The sequence below is a fragment of the Hypomesus nipponensis genome, chromosome 17 (assembly GCF_054491055.1).
Source record: "Hypomesus nipponensis isolate SF chromosome 17, ASM5449105v1, whole genome shotgun sequence".
NCBI classification, from domain to species: Eukaryota; Metazoa; Chordata; class Actinopteri; order Osmeriformes; family Osmeridae; genus Hypomesus; species Hypomesus nipponensis.
In genome coordinates this window covers 21778009-21797030 of record NC_140377.1, presented here as the reverse complement: position 1 = coordinate 21797030, position 19022 = coordinate 21778009, and the positions used below count along the sequence as shown (strand labels likewise).

The following is a 19022-nucleotide window of genomic DNA, read 5'->3' as shown; positions in this document are numbered from 1 at the left end:
GTGGGGAGGGCTGGAGGGCAGGCTGGGCCAGGGGTGAGGGGCAGCAAACAATGTGACTGTTCAAAAGGGCCCTGCGGTTTCAGCCGACGGAGGGGGGATGGGCTGTTCCTCACTTCAAAACAGGCTTGCAGGAGGGGGGACGCACCATCTCACTATGCAATCACACCAACTGCTCAATCGTCTCACCAACTGCTCATTTTCACTGATTTCATGAGGCCATGAATGTGGCCTGTATATGACTAAAAAGGTCATTTAAACATTTAGTATTTCCACAAAGACTATGTATATGGTCGTTTTGGATGTATCAAAAGTAAATATATGTTTAAATGAGTGCCTAAGTAACTTATAATAGCAGTATAGAAAGCGATTCATTAACATCAACACCTGAACGAGCGTGCGTGAGTACGACAGAACTACTTTAACTGTGGAATTTAATGGCGGATGATTGTCGTTATTCCAGTTTACATTGTTCCCATTACTCTCGTGATATTGCCAGACCAGTTCTACAATTCACGTATAATTCCATGGTAAATGCACACAAGCACGTGGTGCTTGGTGAAGCTGCGGAGCACAGTCTAAACAGGTTGGTTTTTTACTTCGGCAGTCTACAATGTTCGTCCGCCATGGCCTGCACGACTCTGCCTAAAAGCTGGGATGGTCGTTTCAGCTGGGTGGGTGCTACAGAAAGAGGAACTTTAACACGACGCACATCAACAACTCTGGAGCTCATGTTGAAGTGGGGCGAGGACAGGCATTCACTCTGGGTCAAAGTTGACGCTTAGCTCCTCCGTGATCCACGCGCAACCAGAAGATGGCAGCCTGAACGGTTTCCATTTTGTTGGACGCAGCAACAGCGAATGCAATCTAGGTGATGTGTACAGTCTCGTTCGACTTCCAATAGTTATTTGTTATATATATATATTTGTTCAAACACTCAAATATATTGTTCTTAATAATTCAATTTTCAGAGCAATGCAGGCACATGATTGTATTGTGTACGCACAATACAAAGTGAGCTCTATATCATCAGTGTGCAAGCTTTATTGATAATGGCCAACACTGAAGTCATCCCGCATGCAACACTGTATCTACATGGCGTGGGCCTATAGTTCTTAAAAGTCAACACACCCAAGTTTATTAAAGCCCAGTTATTTCCAACAGACCATGCACGCCCCCCCCCCCCCTCCCCTCCCCCCCAGCCACAGCCTGACTCAACAGTGCAGCCTTTCCCATAATGAAGCCATTCCCTCTTTGAACCTTCTCCTGTCATGCCTCTCCAGTGAACGCCATTTTGTGCAGTCTAGGGTCTGCATGATATGGGCGGCGTTTGAGAGGAATAGCCTAGTCAACTCAATTGTGGCCCGAAATGCCATGATTGCGCAAATGTTTTGCTTTTAGTCAGTGACAGTTTATTAACTTAGGCTGTATTACGCAGTTTTGTTATACTTGCGTACAAATCAGTGTAATCAGGTTGGTTAATAATAGGCTACAGCATGAAATTATCCCAAATCTTTGTAAACAGATAACGGAGGTCTGAAAGTTAAGAAACGTGTTTGAGTTAAGAAGACAGTTTCTATCTTCTGTCACCTTTCATTGTAGATTTTGGCTACTACGTAAAAATGCTCAGTGTTTACGTGTAGGCCTAAATCTATTGATACTTAATTTCTTTACGAAACATGCCTACTGTTGCATTTTCAAGTAGTTAGCCTATATATAGGCTATCGAAAAACCAGAGGAAAAACTCGTCCAAGTACCGAAGACATAATCTAGCCTAGGCGTACGTGTTTTCTTCAAGTAGGCCTACCCTATTGGAATATTGTAGGTTATTTTTTATTATTGACTTATGTATTGCTTTGATAGGTTTTTGTTCCTGCTGAGCAACACGAAATCACAGTCATCCTCTTTTGAGGTTAAATAACAAACTGCAGAATAGTCAAGCCGAAGCTAGACTTGAGCGATCTGATTAATTTCCTCATTAGCACAAGAATCTGTCACTCAAATCAACAGAGCCTCTGCAGAACCACAAACCACAAACTGACAGGTGTTAGAAACGGCTAGGCCCCTATTTTAAATGATCTTTAACATACATCCCTACTGACCTATTCCTTCATCTAGACACATTGGCTATAGTGTGAAGTGTAATGAGAAGCCTTCACCTCGATACAGGAATGGTCAAATATAACCACGCTAACGTGTTGGGTTCGTCATTGGTATAGGCAAGACTATTAAACCTAGTTAAATATTAAACTAGTATTACTAGTTAACTATATTTATCTAAACAACAATATTTACCATTTTCCTTCCACAGAGCGACGCATGGGGAGGGAAACGCGGTCAAGAGCTCATTTACAGATGGGCAAATGTAGACTACGTTCGTTTTCGTGACGAATGTGTTGCAGGACAAAAACAAAATAGCCTACATAACCTCTGTTTTTTCTTACCACAACATGCTTGTCAGTAAACACATGGGTCTACGTGTATGGCTAATGCAAGCTCCTTGTACTATAGGAGATTCATAAAGCCGGATTTTGGGGTTCGCTCACAGCAAATGACACAACCCGAAGGCTCACGACCATGTGAGCGAGCAAGTGGGCGGCCATCTTTCTCTGACAACGCCCAATTACTACGACGAAACACAGAGGGCAGTTTATACCAGAACAAACCAGAAAACATCGGCAGGGTTGCCCATTATGCGTCATAACCTGACTACAATAAACTTAATGTAACAGTCTACCCCATCTCTCTGCATATTGTGTATACCACGCATCATTATGATATTTGGGGGGGGGGGGGATGATTCTTACTATACAGCTGATTGTATCACGACTGTGGTTAGACAAAAGGTTGATTGTGCGACTACAGTGCAGTTTAACAGCTGACAACGCAATTGCACAATATAGCAAATGCAGCTAACATCTACAGTCCTCTATACATGTCTACAATTTCGCCAAATGCAAGACGGATCGAATTTATCTCCGTGTCGCTTCCCTGTGTCCACTCGGTGACTATCCTGGACACACCTCCCCCCCAAACCGCAGCTGCCGGAGTTGCTGTTCGGAGGAAACCCTGCCTTCATTCATAAAGTCAGTAAACGACTCCAGAGTACTACTACAGCATCGTGGCGGAGGCGGTTCTCTGCCTCGCTGCACCGCCCACCTACGGAAGAAAGGAAGGGGAGGGTGTGCGAGGAAAGGGAGAGAGCGATAGGGTAGAGCGGAGGGGGTATGTGCTAGGATCGAATGTGGGCCTATGCCATGGATGCATGCCTGAAGCACTGTGCGTTTTTTCCCCTCTCTCTCGCTCTCGTTGCAGTTAAAACGGATAGAGGCACATTTACCTTACATATGCCCTTTACTTAGAATAGTGCCTTGCTGTTGCCTATATCGCAATATATACAGAGCAACAGAAGATTTCCGTTCCCCTTTACTGGGGTGTTGCGCAAGGGCACCGAACAATGGAATTGTTTAAACCTAAAAACAATATGACGTAGCCTTTGCTGTTGATGTTGACGTCCTCTTTAGGACCGAGATTGAGTATGTTCGTGTGTTAATAAAGGGCTACCCCGAAACACATTTTCAGATACAATTGCCATAATGCTGCTAAAAGAAAATGCCAAGCCACATACACACGTCTTGATCATGTGTGTCCGTTTACATCCGAGCATGGACGTGGCGTAGACTAGCTTCTGATGTAGCTAGAGCTATCTCACACTGCTACATAAGAAGCTTAACTAGGTTATTTGAACACGGTTTATACAGTTTTGTCAATGTAACCTGCATGAATAAACTTTGTAGAAAATTGAAATGTTTGAACAATTAGGTTTTGGGCTACGCTTTGTTAAAACAATCATTTAAAATCAAGCTTGCATGCAAACCATTTTTACTAGAACAATTCTAAATCTAATTCACTACGCTACCCTTTTCCACAGACAGAATTGTTTTTAAACAATTCAATTATTTACATTTCAACAAAGGTTAATAGAGCTGAAATGATCATTAATCAGGTAAAACCGCAGGACTTCTAGAATAAATAATTCGTTTCAAACGTGCACTACGACCTCTGTGTCAAACTCACAGGCCGAATCTGAATGTGAATCATTTCTAAACTAAATGAACAAAACACAAATAGTTCTCTTTATTCAAATGAATGAATAACACAAAAAACTCTTAAAACATTCAACATTTTTTATCTCAACGCTGACGAAAAAGTTGTCTAGGATATAGGCTAATGAACGTGATATAATTCTTTCAGCATAACCTTAACAGACACTTTAGTACAATATAGGTAGTTTAAACACAATTCTTTATTTTACTGTATTACAAGAAAATAGTTCCATATGTGACCTAAGTAAAATAAAAAGCTATGCCAAAATCTTCAAATTGCTTGAAAATAAACCATAGCATTATTTAAAATAAAGATGAACTATAATATTTGATGGAAATGTTATTATTTTGAAATGTGTATGTAAACTGGAAGATGAAAAACCAAGTGTATGCAAAATCTTATCTTAATCTTTTATTTACATTTTAGAATATAAATAAAGCCAATTTGAATAATCTGATCTCATGAAACACAAAATTGTATGACAAAAGCAGGAATAATTATTACAACTTTTACTGAATTACTGTTGCCTTTATATGCAAAGAAACACTTGTTTGTACTTGTACACTTGTTAAATTATGATTTGGTATAGGTGACATCTCTGTGTCCTATATTCCTTTTGTATTTGTAAAGACCTTGAACCAAGTGGATCATTTAAAAGTATAATCTACCTTGGATAATCATTAACTACAATAAACTCACTCAGTTACAGATAACTAATCTGATTTCAAAACAGAATCAGTTTATAGCCTAAAAAATAATCATCCCCCCCCCAGAATGACAGAGAATGCATTTCTGCACTCTTGATTTACCTACAAACACAACAATCAACTCCAGCCTCAGATACGACAGGGACGGTTTGAGCTTCTTGGTCTTCTGTTACAAAAACAAGATGGGGGGCGATGAGGCGAAGGGGGCGCGGTGGTTACTCCTTCAAGGGATGACGTCAGTCCTGACTTTGTTTTGAATCAATGAGCCCCGAGGTTCTATAGAAGGGCCATAACGTGGGGGTCGCTCTGAGAACAGCCCCACCCTCCTGGCCACAGGCCGTCCTCCTCCTCCCTCTGTTTCCTTCTACACGTGTGCAGCTTCAAAACCAGCCCTGGAAGCTCAGGCTCCTGCCCCACACTGTTAGTGAGGAAGCCTCAGAATGGAGTTTCAAACGTCTGGTATCACAAGAGAAGTTTGCCGACCCTGTGGAGGTTGTGTTGACGTTGGTGCAACAGTGGAGTACAAACGTGAAGAGGGGAAACTAATTCAACTGTGGGCAGGGGACCTAATGTTGGACATTCCTTTTGTAAAAGGAATCATGCACCCAAAAACTTGGATTATCAGGAAAATAAATTCTTGAAATTAATGAATGCATTGTGTGGTTTTGAGTGAATTTCCATAAAGACTAAGTACAATGCAGTGATTGTAAAGTGAATAAAATAAAATTGACAGTAGCCACTTTCATCCCCAGTAAACTTCATGATCATATTTTGATCATTTGAATTGAAACCTTCATCTTACATTCAGTAGCTAACATCAACCAACGGCCAACGTTTCGGTTGATTTCAACTCCTGAGATACGAATGGAAATAATACAAATGTCAATGAAAACATCTGGACAGACATAAATCATTCACGGCCGTACAGGAAATGGACAGTTGTGACCGTGAAGACGAGACCTGGCCTACTTCCTCTTTCCGACACAATGATCATTTGAATGACCCTTCCTAAACTCAAGACGCCCAACAACATGCCCAACCAGCATCTCACAAGACCACGTTCCACCCCCTCCACACACCCCACCCCCCTGTTCCACCCCCTCCACACACCCCACCCCCCTGTTCAGCATGCTGAGATCTGTCACATTCGAAAATAACTGTTTGCACTAACATCTTGAAATAGCCTCAGAAACTATTAATTTGGAAGATTGTGCCCACCGGCTTAACAAACCATCCTATGGATGGACCTCTTCTTCCTCACACACCACCATGTTGTGTGTGATGTGGCGCACACACTCAAAGGGGTATGATGGTGTGTGTGTGTGTGTGTATGTGAGGGAAGTATGGCTCACTCGGGGGCTGGGGGAGGGGGCAGAGAAGGCTCCGTTAGAGAGAGTATGCAGGGGAATAGCATGGCCATACCAGCACATGGCTGCTTGTCAGACATGTGACCTGCAGACTCCATTTTAACTGTTTCAGAGTCAGAGAATGAGAGAGAGGGGAGCAAGAGAGAGAGAGAGGGGAGCAAGAATGAGAGAGAGGGGAGCAAGAGAGAGAGAGAGGGGAGCAAGAGAGAGAGGGGAGCAAGAGAGAGAGAGAGAGGGGAGCGAGAGAGAGGGGAGCGAGAGAGAGAGGGGAGCGAGAGAGGGAAGGCGAGAGAGAGAGAGAGAAAACCATATAAATTAAAAAAGAGAAATAGAGTTGTGAAAGGCAACAGAATGCAGAGGGGTTGAAATGGTGAAACTGGTTAAAAAGTAAGGACAACCACTGGCTAATGCATTCAAATATATTCATCAATACGCCTCCAATCTCCACTTTGACGGTGTCTACCCGAAAGTACAACATTTCAAATAGGCATTGTATTAGAGCTTCTAATTTAGGTACCAATAAAGCTTAACTAAATCATTTGGATCTAAATACAATAGATATAATCTGATGGTCAATTACAGAGTCTGCTGGTGGCTTTAGTCATTCAAAAAAAGTTTATAATTTCATAAAGTAAAAAATAGTAGTGTTCATTATTACAGTTACACTTAATACTCTACACAACCAATATATCAGTTTAAATCTGGGTGTGAATCTAACAAATAATATCAATAAATTACAGCAATGCTACAAACTCAACCTTTGAGATTCAACTTATAAACCCAGCCTTTAGGATTCAAGCTACATCTAAAATCATTTCATCGTACGTCGCATTTTGAGTCGGATTTGAAACGAACTAAACATCAATTTCAGAAATCGTCAACTCGAAACCCTTCAAATGAACCGTTTGGAAATACAAGACAAAAAAAAAAAATGCTCTAAACAGTCTGTCAATTGGCGGGACAAACCAGAAAACCAGCGTGATCTGGACGTTTCTGGACGTTCTGCTTGGAGCTACAGCAACAACCCCCAGCTCGTCTCCTGAAGGACCCTGGGAGTGTGGTTAATCTGCAGCATGTGCCCTGACGCTCACTGACAAGGTATTGCAGCCCCTTCCTCTCGCTAGGCTACACCGGAGTCCACAAACCCTCCTTGTCGGCTGCTGTTTGTTTCAGGAGGATCAGCACTGTGAAATCAGATGATGAAAAGGGGATTTTGACGCTGAAGACATCTGAATAAGGTAAAAAAAAAAAAATTGTGGAGAAAAAGAAAAAAAAAAAGAGAGAAAAAGGCGCAGGAATGGGCTATATTTCGGTCGTTTGAAGCTACACTCACACATCTCCACCCAAGCATGTAAAATATGTGTTAGTGCCTTTATGCTTTTCTTCCAAGTAATTGGTAAGACTGCAGAAAGAAGAGGGCTGTAGGATGAACGTGCATCAGAATAGCCATTCTGACTGGAAAGATTGAAACACACGCCCATGTGTGCAGGTGAGAGGCGAGCGGACAGTCGGCAGTGGTGCGGCTCGACCACTACAGCCTTCGTGGACTCCAGACACACATGTTCCCTGCTCTGAGGTCGTCTGGTGACAAACCCAAAGTGGTGGCCCTGTCACGGCCCGAGGATCAGCGACCCACGGGCCACATCACCCGCAGCACCGCGGCAGCAACATGGCCTGGTGCCTTCCTCGCCTCTCATTGGTGGACGGGACAGGAAGTATGAATTCTGGCACAAAATGTCCGCCCACGTCACGCAGGATGGTGCAGGTTTGCGAGGCCATTACGTGTCAAGGGTTCCATCTTAAGGAGCATTCACTTAGGCACATATTCTGCAGGACAGACTAAGAAAAATCAGCCAGTATTGACTGATATTTGAGTGAATCAGCTGAGTGGTGGCTGTTAACATAACATCTGGGCACTGGAGCTTAAAAATGAAAAGGTTATTGCCAAAAAAAACAAGAGCACGTCTAAGACAAAGTCAAAAAGTTGTCATTTTCGGTCTTTCTGCCTCATTACAGAGATGTTAATATCACGAAGAGACGCTTAATATAGCATCTTCACTGCTCTTTACACCTGCTGCTGAAACCTAAATTTAACTTCATTAAAACGTCCTCCACAGTGCGTTTCGAAACTAGAGATTTACAACTATGCACAGTATACGCCTTTAAAACCAAAATAGATTCATGAACCATGTCCTTCGTCTTGACGCCTCCTCCATATTAATTACAAATATATCAAAAGGAATCACAGTGAACAAAACCGTCTAAGTTCAATAGAAAATGCAAGAGAAGACTACAGCTAAACAGAAGCGTAGATCTTCTGACCCGAGGCACGAAGGCAGGACCAAAAGGATCACTAACGCTTCGGATGGCCTCCGCGCTGACTCGAGACGAAACTCTCAATCTCTTAATGCACTTGCTTGATGTTTTAAGGCTACGTGCCCGTTCAAATACAACTCGAAGATTTCAACTTGCAGCGGACGACCCTGATAAAATACCAAGTAACAAGATAACAACTTTGTACGCATCCATGTCATTACGGTGCTCAAAGCTCTGAGGAGCACCGTCTTCCGACGCTCAAATGCAGCACAGGCAAGTGTGCCAGTCTGTTTCGAATGTATTACAAGAGAAACAGAAATGCTCTTCATGGAAAGCAAAGGAGAAGGAAGGCAGCACCCGGTATTTAAAATGGGACAAAGCGGCTTTCAGCCACGATACAATCTACACTTCAAACAGCCCGAGCGTGCTAGATTCAGCATTTTCATGCAGGATTCTCCCGACTGATGTGGCGCCTCTCCTGATGGGTTGGTTCACAAGGCACACAGAGGGGGTCAGAGGTCAAAGGACAAGGGGCGCGAGCCCTCCCCCGCCCCCAAGACAAACAAACAAGTTCCTCTTCGAGAGAAACACCGTTTTCAAGGAACAGTGTCATTGGTAAACAACAGCAGGCATGGCTGACATAGGAGCAGATCAAATAGGTATTCAGTAACGACAGTGAAGATACTTCTCTGCACAAAAAGAGACTGTACTGGTCACATCACATTTTCGATTCAACACAGGTTGTCATTCCCAACTCGACATCCTCACAACCTGACCCCACAAGGACAGATCCTACTGATCTAACTAATTCAGCGACACAGTGCACTTGCATGAAAACATGGGAAAGGCTTGACCTCTTCTGACAAAATGTCCTTTAAAAATCAAAAGACAGTCCCTACCACACCTGTTGTTGGGAACAAATACAATTCCTACTGAATCACAGATAACAATAACATAACGCCAGCCAGAGAGCAAAGTTCAGAGCTGAACCAGGATCTCCCTCCCTCGTCTGAGACGCTCTCCCCAGGAAGGGGGAGGATCTCCTGGGCAAGCCCATCCTCAGAGAGACGCTCCTGGGTGACAAGTGTCCTGGGTCCACTGGGGTGGAAGTGGATGAAACACAGTGCCTTGCGCACTCACACACTCACATGAATGTGACCATGCACACACACACTTCGAGGAAAGCTTCAAGATGGAGGGGGCCCCACCCCCTTCACTCCCCTTCACTCCCCCCGCCCACTCCCCTTCACCCCCCCCCCAATCTTTATTTCTGAGTCACAATTCCTCACATGCTCAACAGTAGGGTTAAAGTAGCTTCTCCATACAAGCAAGGTCTCTGTGTGTGTGTGTGTGTGTGTGTGTTCGTAGGTGGGGAAGGGATCACGTTTACGTTAAGGTTAGCATTTCAACTGCCGCTAGGTACACCCCCGACACACAGACACAGACAGAGGAATCCATTTGACCGTGTGTTGATTGCAGATCTCTTCCCCCTCCCACCTCCATATAGGTTGACTCAATAGCATACCAGAGCCTCGCCACCCCTCCCCCCCTCACACTCCCCACCTCTCCCTCTCTCTCTCTCCACCCCTCTCCTTCTCCCTCTCTCCCTCTCCCCACCTCTCTCTCTCCCCACCTCCCTCTCTCTCCCCACCTCTCCCTCTCTCTCTCTCTCTCCACCCCTCTCCTTCTCCCTCTCTCCCTCTCTCTCTCTCCCCACCTCTCTCTCTCCCCACCTCTCTCTCTCCCCACCTCTCCCCCTCCCTACCTCTCTCTCTCCCCACCTCTCCCCCTCCCTATCTCTCCCCCTCCCTCTCTCTCTTCACCCTTGTCGTCCTCCAGGTGGGACATGTTGCAGTTCCCTCTGCTTGCTGCCCATAGTGGCCATGGCTGGTGCATGCGAGCCTTCTCCTGTGTGCGTCAGCGTGGGCACGGACAGGATTTGGTGGCTGGCTAGCATGGGGCTGAGGGCGACCGAGCCCCTGTATTAGCAGGACAGATGGTTCGAACCAGAGAGAGGGGGAAGACGGCCCTCTCGCAAAGGGGATGGGGGGTTCTTAAAGAGACGGCGCACATTTAACACGACTATCCTCCTTAACGTGGACCACCTTTCTCAAGGAGAAGTTGCCTTCCCTGCTTCTCTCTCCCCTCTATCTCTACTTCTCTCTCCCCTCTCCTCTCTCCTTCTCTCCCTCTCCTTCTCTCTCCTTCTCTCCCCTCTCCTTCTCTCTCCCCTCTCCCCTCTCCTTCTCTCTAGCCTCTCCCTCTCTCTCCCCTCTCCCTCTCTCTCCCCTCTCCTTCTCTCTCCCCTCTCCTTCTCTCTCCCCTCTCCTTCTCTCTCCTCTCCTTCTCTCTCCCCTCTCCCCTCTCCTTCTCTCTAGCCTCTCCCTCTCTCTCCCTCTCCCTCTCTCTCCCCTCTCCTTCTCTCTCCCCTCTCCTTCTCTCTCCCCTCTCCTTCTCTCTCGCCTCTCCCTCTCTCTCGCCTCTCCCTCTCTCTCGCCTCTCCCTCTCTCTCCCCTCTCCTTCTCTCTCCCCTCTCCTTCTCTCTCCCCTCTCCTTCTCTCTCCCCTTTCCTTCTCTCTCCCCTCTCCTTCTCTCTCGCCTCTCCTCTCTCCCCTCTCCTTCTCTCTCCCCTCTCCTTCTCTCTCGCCTCTCCTCTCTCCCCTCTCCCCTCTCCTTCTCTCTCCCCTCTCCTTCTCTCTCCCCTCTCCTTCTCTCTCCCCTCTCCTTCTCTCTCCCCTCTCCTTCTCTCTCCCCTCTCCTTCTCTCTCCCCTCTCCTTCTCTCTCGCCTCTCCTTCTCTCTCCCTCTCCTTCTCTCTCCCCTCTCCTTCTCTCTCCCCTCTCCTTCTCTCTCCCCTCCTTCTCTCCCCTCTCCTTCTCTCTCTCCTCTCCCTCTCTTATCTATTTCAGATCTTCCTACAACAACAACAACAACAGACCCCTCCTCTCCTTCCGTCTTCCTGCTTCTCCACCGAGCCACAACCCCCCACGTCTCCCGTCGACGAGGCTGCGAGGAGCTGCTTCCACCCCGGGCGCCCCTGCCTGCCCGCCCTCCCTCCCTCCGCACTCTTCCTCCTCCCGCACCTCCACATGGGAGGAAACGGCGGCAGGTGACCGAACGAGCACGTGGGCCGGCCGTTTGGTGACTCCTGTAATCCCCCGGACTCTGGTTCCCCCCTTTCTGATAGCCGTGTGCAGCATGACGTGTGCTTGACATCATCTTACCCAGAACATAAACCACCCCCCCTCCTCCTCCTCCCCGCAGTGAGCGTGCGAACGGTTGGGTGCAAGAGAGAGAGAGAGAGAGAGAGAGACAGAGAGAGGAGAGAGAGAGACAGAGAGACAGAGAGAGAGAGAGAGAGAGAGAGAGAGAGACTCACGGGGAGATGGTGATCTTGGAGGAAAGAGAAGGTAAAGAGAGCGAGGAAGGAGAGAGAACAAGGGAAAGGAAAGAGAGAGAGAGAGAGAGAGAGAGAGAGGAGAGATGAAAAGCGAGGGAGAGGAAGGAGAGAGAGGGTGAAGACACGGAGCAAGCGAGGAGAAGACGGCTGACTTCTCGCGTGCTGCAGCGTCAACCGCCTCTCGAAACGGCACACAGGTGTTCCAGCCAGCTGATTGGTCGCACCCCCTCTTTCCCTCCGCCCCCTCCCCCGCCCTCCCCCTGCCTTTGGTAGTACAACAATTGTGAGGGGAAGGAACAGCCAGCATGCTGTAGCCTTCTCTCTGCCTCGGACAGCTATTCTATACCACCCATGTTTACACAGAGAATGGTTTGACACAATTAGATCAAGGGCTTTCAAATCAGTCTCTCAACAGTGCTGTCGAGCAGTTACAACGCAGGAAGTTATTTTCAAAGATGGCACACGAAACTCGTTGGATTGCATTTGTGACTCAGGAAGCAAACAGATAGTACTGGGTGAGGTTTCGAGTTTTTCCATTCGCTTGATGGGAAACGTGTTACTAACGTTTACGTGAATCATCTTGGATTTTTTTTTTCTATTTTTTTTTGGAGAGGGAGGTGGGGGGTGGGGGGGGTGTTGCCAGTCAGAACCACACAACCGATTCACTTCAAACCATTCCTGTCCTTTTCTCCACACTGTGTTTGGTCGAACCGTTCCGAGAAAGAAGAAAAGAAACACAGACCCAAATCTGGAAACTGTTACATAAGATGACAGCGTCACCCAAGGGCAGTTTCATTTGAAGAGAGCAACAGCGAGGGAATGACAATGGTAAATGGGAGATAAGAGGAGGTAATTACAGAACAGTTTTACAAAACAAACAAATATTGTACCGAACGTTCCTGGGAGGTGCAGAGGGAAGTCTTTCTCCACCGTCCAGCTAGCACCGCCCTGCTAACACCGTCCGGCTAACACCGCCCGGCTAGCACCGCCCGGCTTGCACCGCCCAGCTTGCACCGCCCAGCTTGCACCACCCAGCTTGCACCACCCAGCTAACACCGCCCTGCTGACACCGCCCTGCTGACACCGCCCTGCAAACACCGCCCTGCTAACACCGCCCTGCTAACACTGCCCAGGTAGCACCGCCCTGCTAACACTGCCCAGGTAGCACCGCCCTGCTAACACCGCCCAGGTAGCACCGCCCTGCAAACAAGATGCCACCTAAATACAGTCAATACGTCAACAGGTATAAATCAGGAGGTGGCATGCAACCACAACTGCTCTGTGACGTCTTCTGCGTAGCTTCTCTGGAGGCAGTGTTGTACATTTGGTTATTTAAAAAAGAAAGACAGATGATGAACGGAGGCTCCTTAACGCCAGGTGTTCCTTTCAAACACCTGGCGTTAAGGAGGTGGCGTTAGTTTAAAGCTCTGTTTCAGAAGTACATAGAGGCCCAAACGTTAGGCTCTCACTGCATGCTAACATTCCTCACTGCTCTGCTCTCGTACCCTTTGTGGCTATACCGAACTTGGACAAACCCTTCAGAAATATCAGTTTGCCGAACAACGTTGCACCGATGCGTTTTTGGTCCGACAGTTGAACGTGTATTCTCCGGTGAGGACCCATGCTGCTCTGAGAGCACGACAATGCGCACACTTTTCTCCAAAAGCAACACGCCTTTTGCTGCCAGGAGGCATCAGACCCAACCTTTGAGGAGTCACAAGAGCACATTCAGAGCCTTTTCACTGTCCGTGACCACGCCAATCTTTCCAAGAGTCTACACCCCCCCCCCCCTGTAGTACATACATTTCTCATTTGCACTGTATGTTATGTAAGAAGGCAGGAAGGGTTAGCACGAGGGGGAGGGGGGGTGGGCAGTCGGACTCCGTCTGAGGAACCTTCCACTTTCACCATCCCACCTCTCTCCCCCACTCTCACACACCGTCTCTCTCCCCCCCCCCTCTCTCTCCCCCCCCTCTCTATCTCTCTCTCACACACACACACACACACACACACAAACATGGATTCCCCGAATTCTATTCTCCCCCCCCCGCCCCCCACACAGGCCTCCTGACGTCTTACTACTTTTTCTACCATTCATACACTACAGTCCATAACACACTAAGAAACACACAGTAGCAGATACACTTATACTGATAATGACTTAAATGGGAAAACTGCTCATTTAAATACACCAATTAACTGCAAATGAAACATCCACGTACATGTTAATACATTCATCATAATCGACAGCTAGCTAGCATGGCTTATCAACACAATTCACATGGATGTGTAATAACAGAGCCAGAATAGGTTAAATGAACAAACAAGTAAAAAGGGAATAAAATGGCAAGCTGTTATATAGGGGCCTCAAAGCTGTGAGGAGTTCAAAGTTTATAAATGTTTTCTGATACCTTAGTAAATTACTACTTTTTAATAAAACTATTTTCGGGAAACATTATGTCTCGGCTTCAAATAAAAACCAACGGTGTCCAAATACTGGGTATGTAATTTCGTAAACACCGGCCTAGGACGAGGCACACATTTTGGCTAATTGTTCCAAAATAATGTATTACCTTTCAAATCTCTAATGACAACCAGAGAAATCTAAATGACTATTATTGATTACAACCACTCAACTAATATAAAGCTTTATTTATGTATATAAATGCACAATGAACTGGACTCTTACTGCAATCAGGATGTCCACGGCCATTTTGTGTTGGTCATAGGTTGTTGACTGAAACGTTAACTTTGAACCTAAAATCCTAAAACTCGCAATATGGTTTTGCCTGATCGGTAATGGAAAGATACTGGGGGAAGGAAGTTTCGTCTCAGTGTGAGGCGACCGTCTTTAAACGGTGAGTAAAACACTGGAAAAAATACCCTGCCCTTCTAGAGGCTCGCCATTTCTTCCCCAGTCGAGTGACGTTGGATGACTTCTTTATGTAGGGGCGACCACGTGCTGTGTTCCAGCCCAGGCACAGCTCTCGAGCAACAATGAAATATATTATGGAAAGTATTCATCACGTTTGTATTCTTAATTCTTACACGCTATGTAGGTCGTCAGTAGGACTTTCTCACTTACTACACAACTATTGAGTAGTTATGTTTTACATAAACTGAATCATGGTTTGTTAAACCTATCCCAAATCAATGCAACAGCTTAATTATGAGCATTAATTGATTTGAAATTGCAATATGTCCATAGACCAGAACTAAGGAGAAATGCCATAGAACTTGATGAATGCAACCCCTCTTTCGCAGAGCGCATACAACAACTAGGGCCTTTTTTTCGTAATGTGTATTTGGAACAATTAAAAAGGTGTACAATGATTGAACATGTTTAATGTTAGAAAAAAATAAACCATGGAATATCGATATATAAAATGTGACATTTAGGTGAAAAACGACTCTAAAACAGGTATGCTTATTTATTTTATATGAATGATATAGGCTACTCCTGAACACGTGTTTAATGAATCGATATAGTTAACAAATGTTTGTTTTACTTTGCCAACTGCATAGGCTACGTTATAACTGTAATTGAAAGGTCGAGGCCAATGATTGATGTTTTAACTAGAAGAATGCTGTATTATTGCATTTTAAACGAGGTCAACTGCGAAAGAGGGAGGGGCGCGCGATGTCACCATTTTGTTTCAGCTTTTAATTCCAAGTGCCCATGCCTGATTTTCTTTAACATGCCGGCTATAATAATTGATTTTAAAATAATTATAGATTATATCCATTACTAATCACTGCAAATGTTGTGGAATGTTTAAAAAGTCTCCAAACCAAATACAAGACAGACCTCTTGTATATCATACCCAATTGACCCAAGGTTCAATTACAGCCTCAACTGCTGTCTTGACAATTCAACTCTCCGTAATGCAAGAACATTCCCCAGAAAGGCCTTCGCGTGGCCCTAACCCTATTTTGAGTGTCAAAACCTTCAAGTCAAAAGCTTCGGTGAAACAAGAAATATTGTCTACAAAATTTAAGACATTGTGTTTAACTTGCCCAAAGATTTTGCTTCTCTCAGGTTTCAGGTCAAAGAGAGAATTGCGAAATTCAATCAAAGAGAAGCCAAGGCTGTAGGCCTAGCCTACGGTGACACTAGAATCTATACTATACGTTCGTCAACCTCCATTTAAAGAAGCTAGCAGCCTATATGTAGCCTACGTCATTCATATTCATAGTCAATTTCACATTTGTAAACGACAATATCACCAGCTCAGAAAGCAAGGAGCCAAACATATGTTCAGATTTTAACGAGACCTATGTAAATAAATAAGGTACATCTACAGCAGTAGGCTACACAGCAGTAGGCTACACAGAAAAGCCTATTGCTTTGTAGGACACTTGTAGGCCTCTGGCAGGACGTTGGAAAGCTCAATAGACATTTTCTGAATTACGAAAACGTTGCAACCTTTCGTCACAACGGTCTGAATGAATGAATATCCAAGATGAGAATTGGAAGAGTTGTTAACACAACGAACGTATGCAGGCCTTGGCAAACCACTACAATGACTACGCTTTACGTGAACAGGCTTCACAGTCCAGTATGACATAGGCTACAATACATGACATGATGTGAAGTCGCTATGAAGCATTCACGTATACGTTTGGGAGTCCTTCAACATTTAAGGATTCACTAGATCTGCAGGTCAACACAAGAGCTATAGGTGCACGTTGCAACTTGAATTACAAAATGTCTTCTTTTCAGAAAACTGAAGTCATACATTACGAGAAGCAACAATTGAATTCTTATTGGGGGAAGGGAAGCGTTAAATACCTTAGCTTCTTAGGGACAGAGTGTTCGACCTCGATACGTTTTCCATGCAGCTCCACTTTACCTGAAAAATAAATGTTTATGTTGAAAACGATGAGGCCATGAAAACCTGCTCATTAGTCCACGCATGGTGTAAAAAAACAATAGCCCTTCTCCTTTCTGAAAATTTTTAATTCTAAGCTATTTATGGTTTAGCCTTCGTACAAACCTTTTTGTTTTTAATTATACATGTTCATATCAAATGTAGGCTAAAATAGATAGTCAACACAACTAATAGGTCGAGAGATGTCAATGAAAAACGAAGATCAAGAAGTGACACACTAGGCCCAACAAAAAAAACCTCATTCAACAATTCCAGTCTATAAACTAACAAGCTACTCGTTTCATTCTTTTTCTAGTTTAAATATCAGGCTAAAATCGGACCATTAACTTGTGAGAAAATCAAACGTTTGATTGAAACGTGTAACTTTACAGTGTCGTTCATTGGAGTGTGCATTGTCAAACATAAACAGCTGAAGTTACACATTTTCTTGCCCTCGAGTTCTTAGTGATCTATTTCAGGCTTTACATATAAGCAGCATGGCGACCCTCGCGCAGGATCCCACACGCATCACATGTTATACGTGTAGAAAATCATGAAAATGCACAGTATGAAATCAGTGCAGTTATGCTTTGAGAAATAAATGGCCAAGTATTTAGGCCATGCATAAACTTGAGTGGGCAAATCAAATCATCCACTTGTTTACGTGAGACATTGGTTTTCATATGTACTTAATAACTACCCATAGAAAGGCATTTTATATTGGCTATAGTGGTCAGCTAGCCAAAAGGGGGAGGGGTGCTATTTGATTCTATAGCTGTAGCCTACCCGACTACACAGAACCTAGTCATGCAAGGCACTACTGTGCATGGCTTCGGCAAGTACAATAGAAGCGTTTGCACATTAGGCTAAAATACACAGGCATCTGTCTGAAATATTAGGCTACAAGTTGAACCTTTCTTTTTCATTTATGCAGATCACAAAAATGCAATATTTAGATATACAGGCACCAACAGTTGAGGTAGCATTAAATAGGGTCTTTAGATGGGAGTCCGCTCCACTGTAAAAGTTGAGTATATTGCAGTTAGGCGTAAGCTAAAGCACTTGGTAAAGCTGTCGACTGACTGTATGGATAAAATAAAATACATTTCTAGTTGGCTGTCATTGAACCGAGCCGTCCCTAGAAAGTGTACACAATGAAACTGGGACTATGATGAGGAGGAAGTGGACATGCCCCCGCGTAATGGTGCCTAGGTGGCCTCCAGAACCGAACGTAATAACATCAAGGTAAGACGTTGCTCGTTCTGCACGTTCAATTACTTACCAGAAAAGGTTTCAATAGCTTTCATGGCCCATTGGTCGTCCGGACAATCCACAAACGCGTAGCCAGTTTTCATGAGAAACTGCCCAGAGTATGGAATTTTGTTGTCATCAAAGGTTTTAACCAAATCCTCTGCAGTCACGTTTTCATTCAGATTTCCAATGTATAGCTTGTTCATGATGAAAATGTACAGTCCGCTAGTTAAAACGAAAAAATCAGCGCAAAAACTTTTTCTTTTGTATTTAGCAACAATGACAGAAATCTTTATCTGTCCAGGACGATCACAGGTTCAGAGCACTGGCAGATGTCCTACGGCAGTAAATGAAAGGTATTTCTGAAAGTTCTAATAAAAGAAAAAAACGGCTTAACGTCAAAAGTGATGGCAAAAAAAAACGTAGTCTGATTAAGTCCAACACAGAAGTGGAAACAGCTTGAATGCAGCAACCCAGGCAAATGTACCTCACCACTGTTGAGATGGATCAGTTGGAGTTAATTTGATGATGGCTGTGTGGTGGAATAGTGGTAAGTATGGCGGGATCGGGAGAACCTTTTTCCTCTGTGCCCCTCAACCTCGAGTTGTACCCTGCTCTGTCACAGATCCCTTCTGCCTCGCGATGGCACCGCCTCTAAACCGACTCGGAATTCACAAATTTTTTTTTTGTTTGCAAAGAGGAAACCACGTGGTACGTTGGAGTAGCAAGAGAAAGGGCCGGCCCCTCCTCGCGGAGTTGTTCACCAGATGAGTGTGCTGTGCGCGAGACGAGCCTCTCCGTGCTGTGCGCTGTACAGTACAGCGTGCCGCGTGCGTATAGGGGCTTCATGAAATACGTAGCCCACACATGCGCGAGTGTGTTTCTTGTGTGCCTTAGATCAGTCATCATGAGGACATATTTCCTCCAAGACATAATCTATAGGATTTTCATATGTGCATGTTTTTTGGAGGCGGGGGGGGGGGGGGGGGGTCGTTCACAACATTTAA

The 19022-nt window shown here is 45.0% G+C and overlaps 1 protein-coding gene across 1 annotated transcript in view; it reads right to left on the bottom strand.

Moving 5' to 3' along the window:
- Positions 1 to 18634, bottom strand: part of igf2bp1 (insulin-like growth factor 2 mRNA binding protein 1) — a 37855-nt gene extending 19221 nt beyond the window's left edge. Inside the window, exons 1-2 of the mRNA XM_084678155.1 lie at positions 18047 to 18634; positions 16686 to 16746 (exon numbers count right to left, since the gene is read on the bottom strand). Coding sequence (XP_084534281.1) covers positions 16686 to 16746; positions 18047 to 18221 — 236 coding nt within the window. The 5' untranslated portion in view covers positions 18222 to 18634. The remainder of the gene's footprint in view (positions 1 to 16685; positions 16747 to 18046) is intronic.
- Positions 18635 to 19022: the final 388 nt, after the last annotated feature.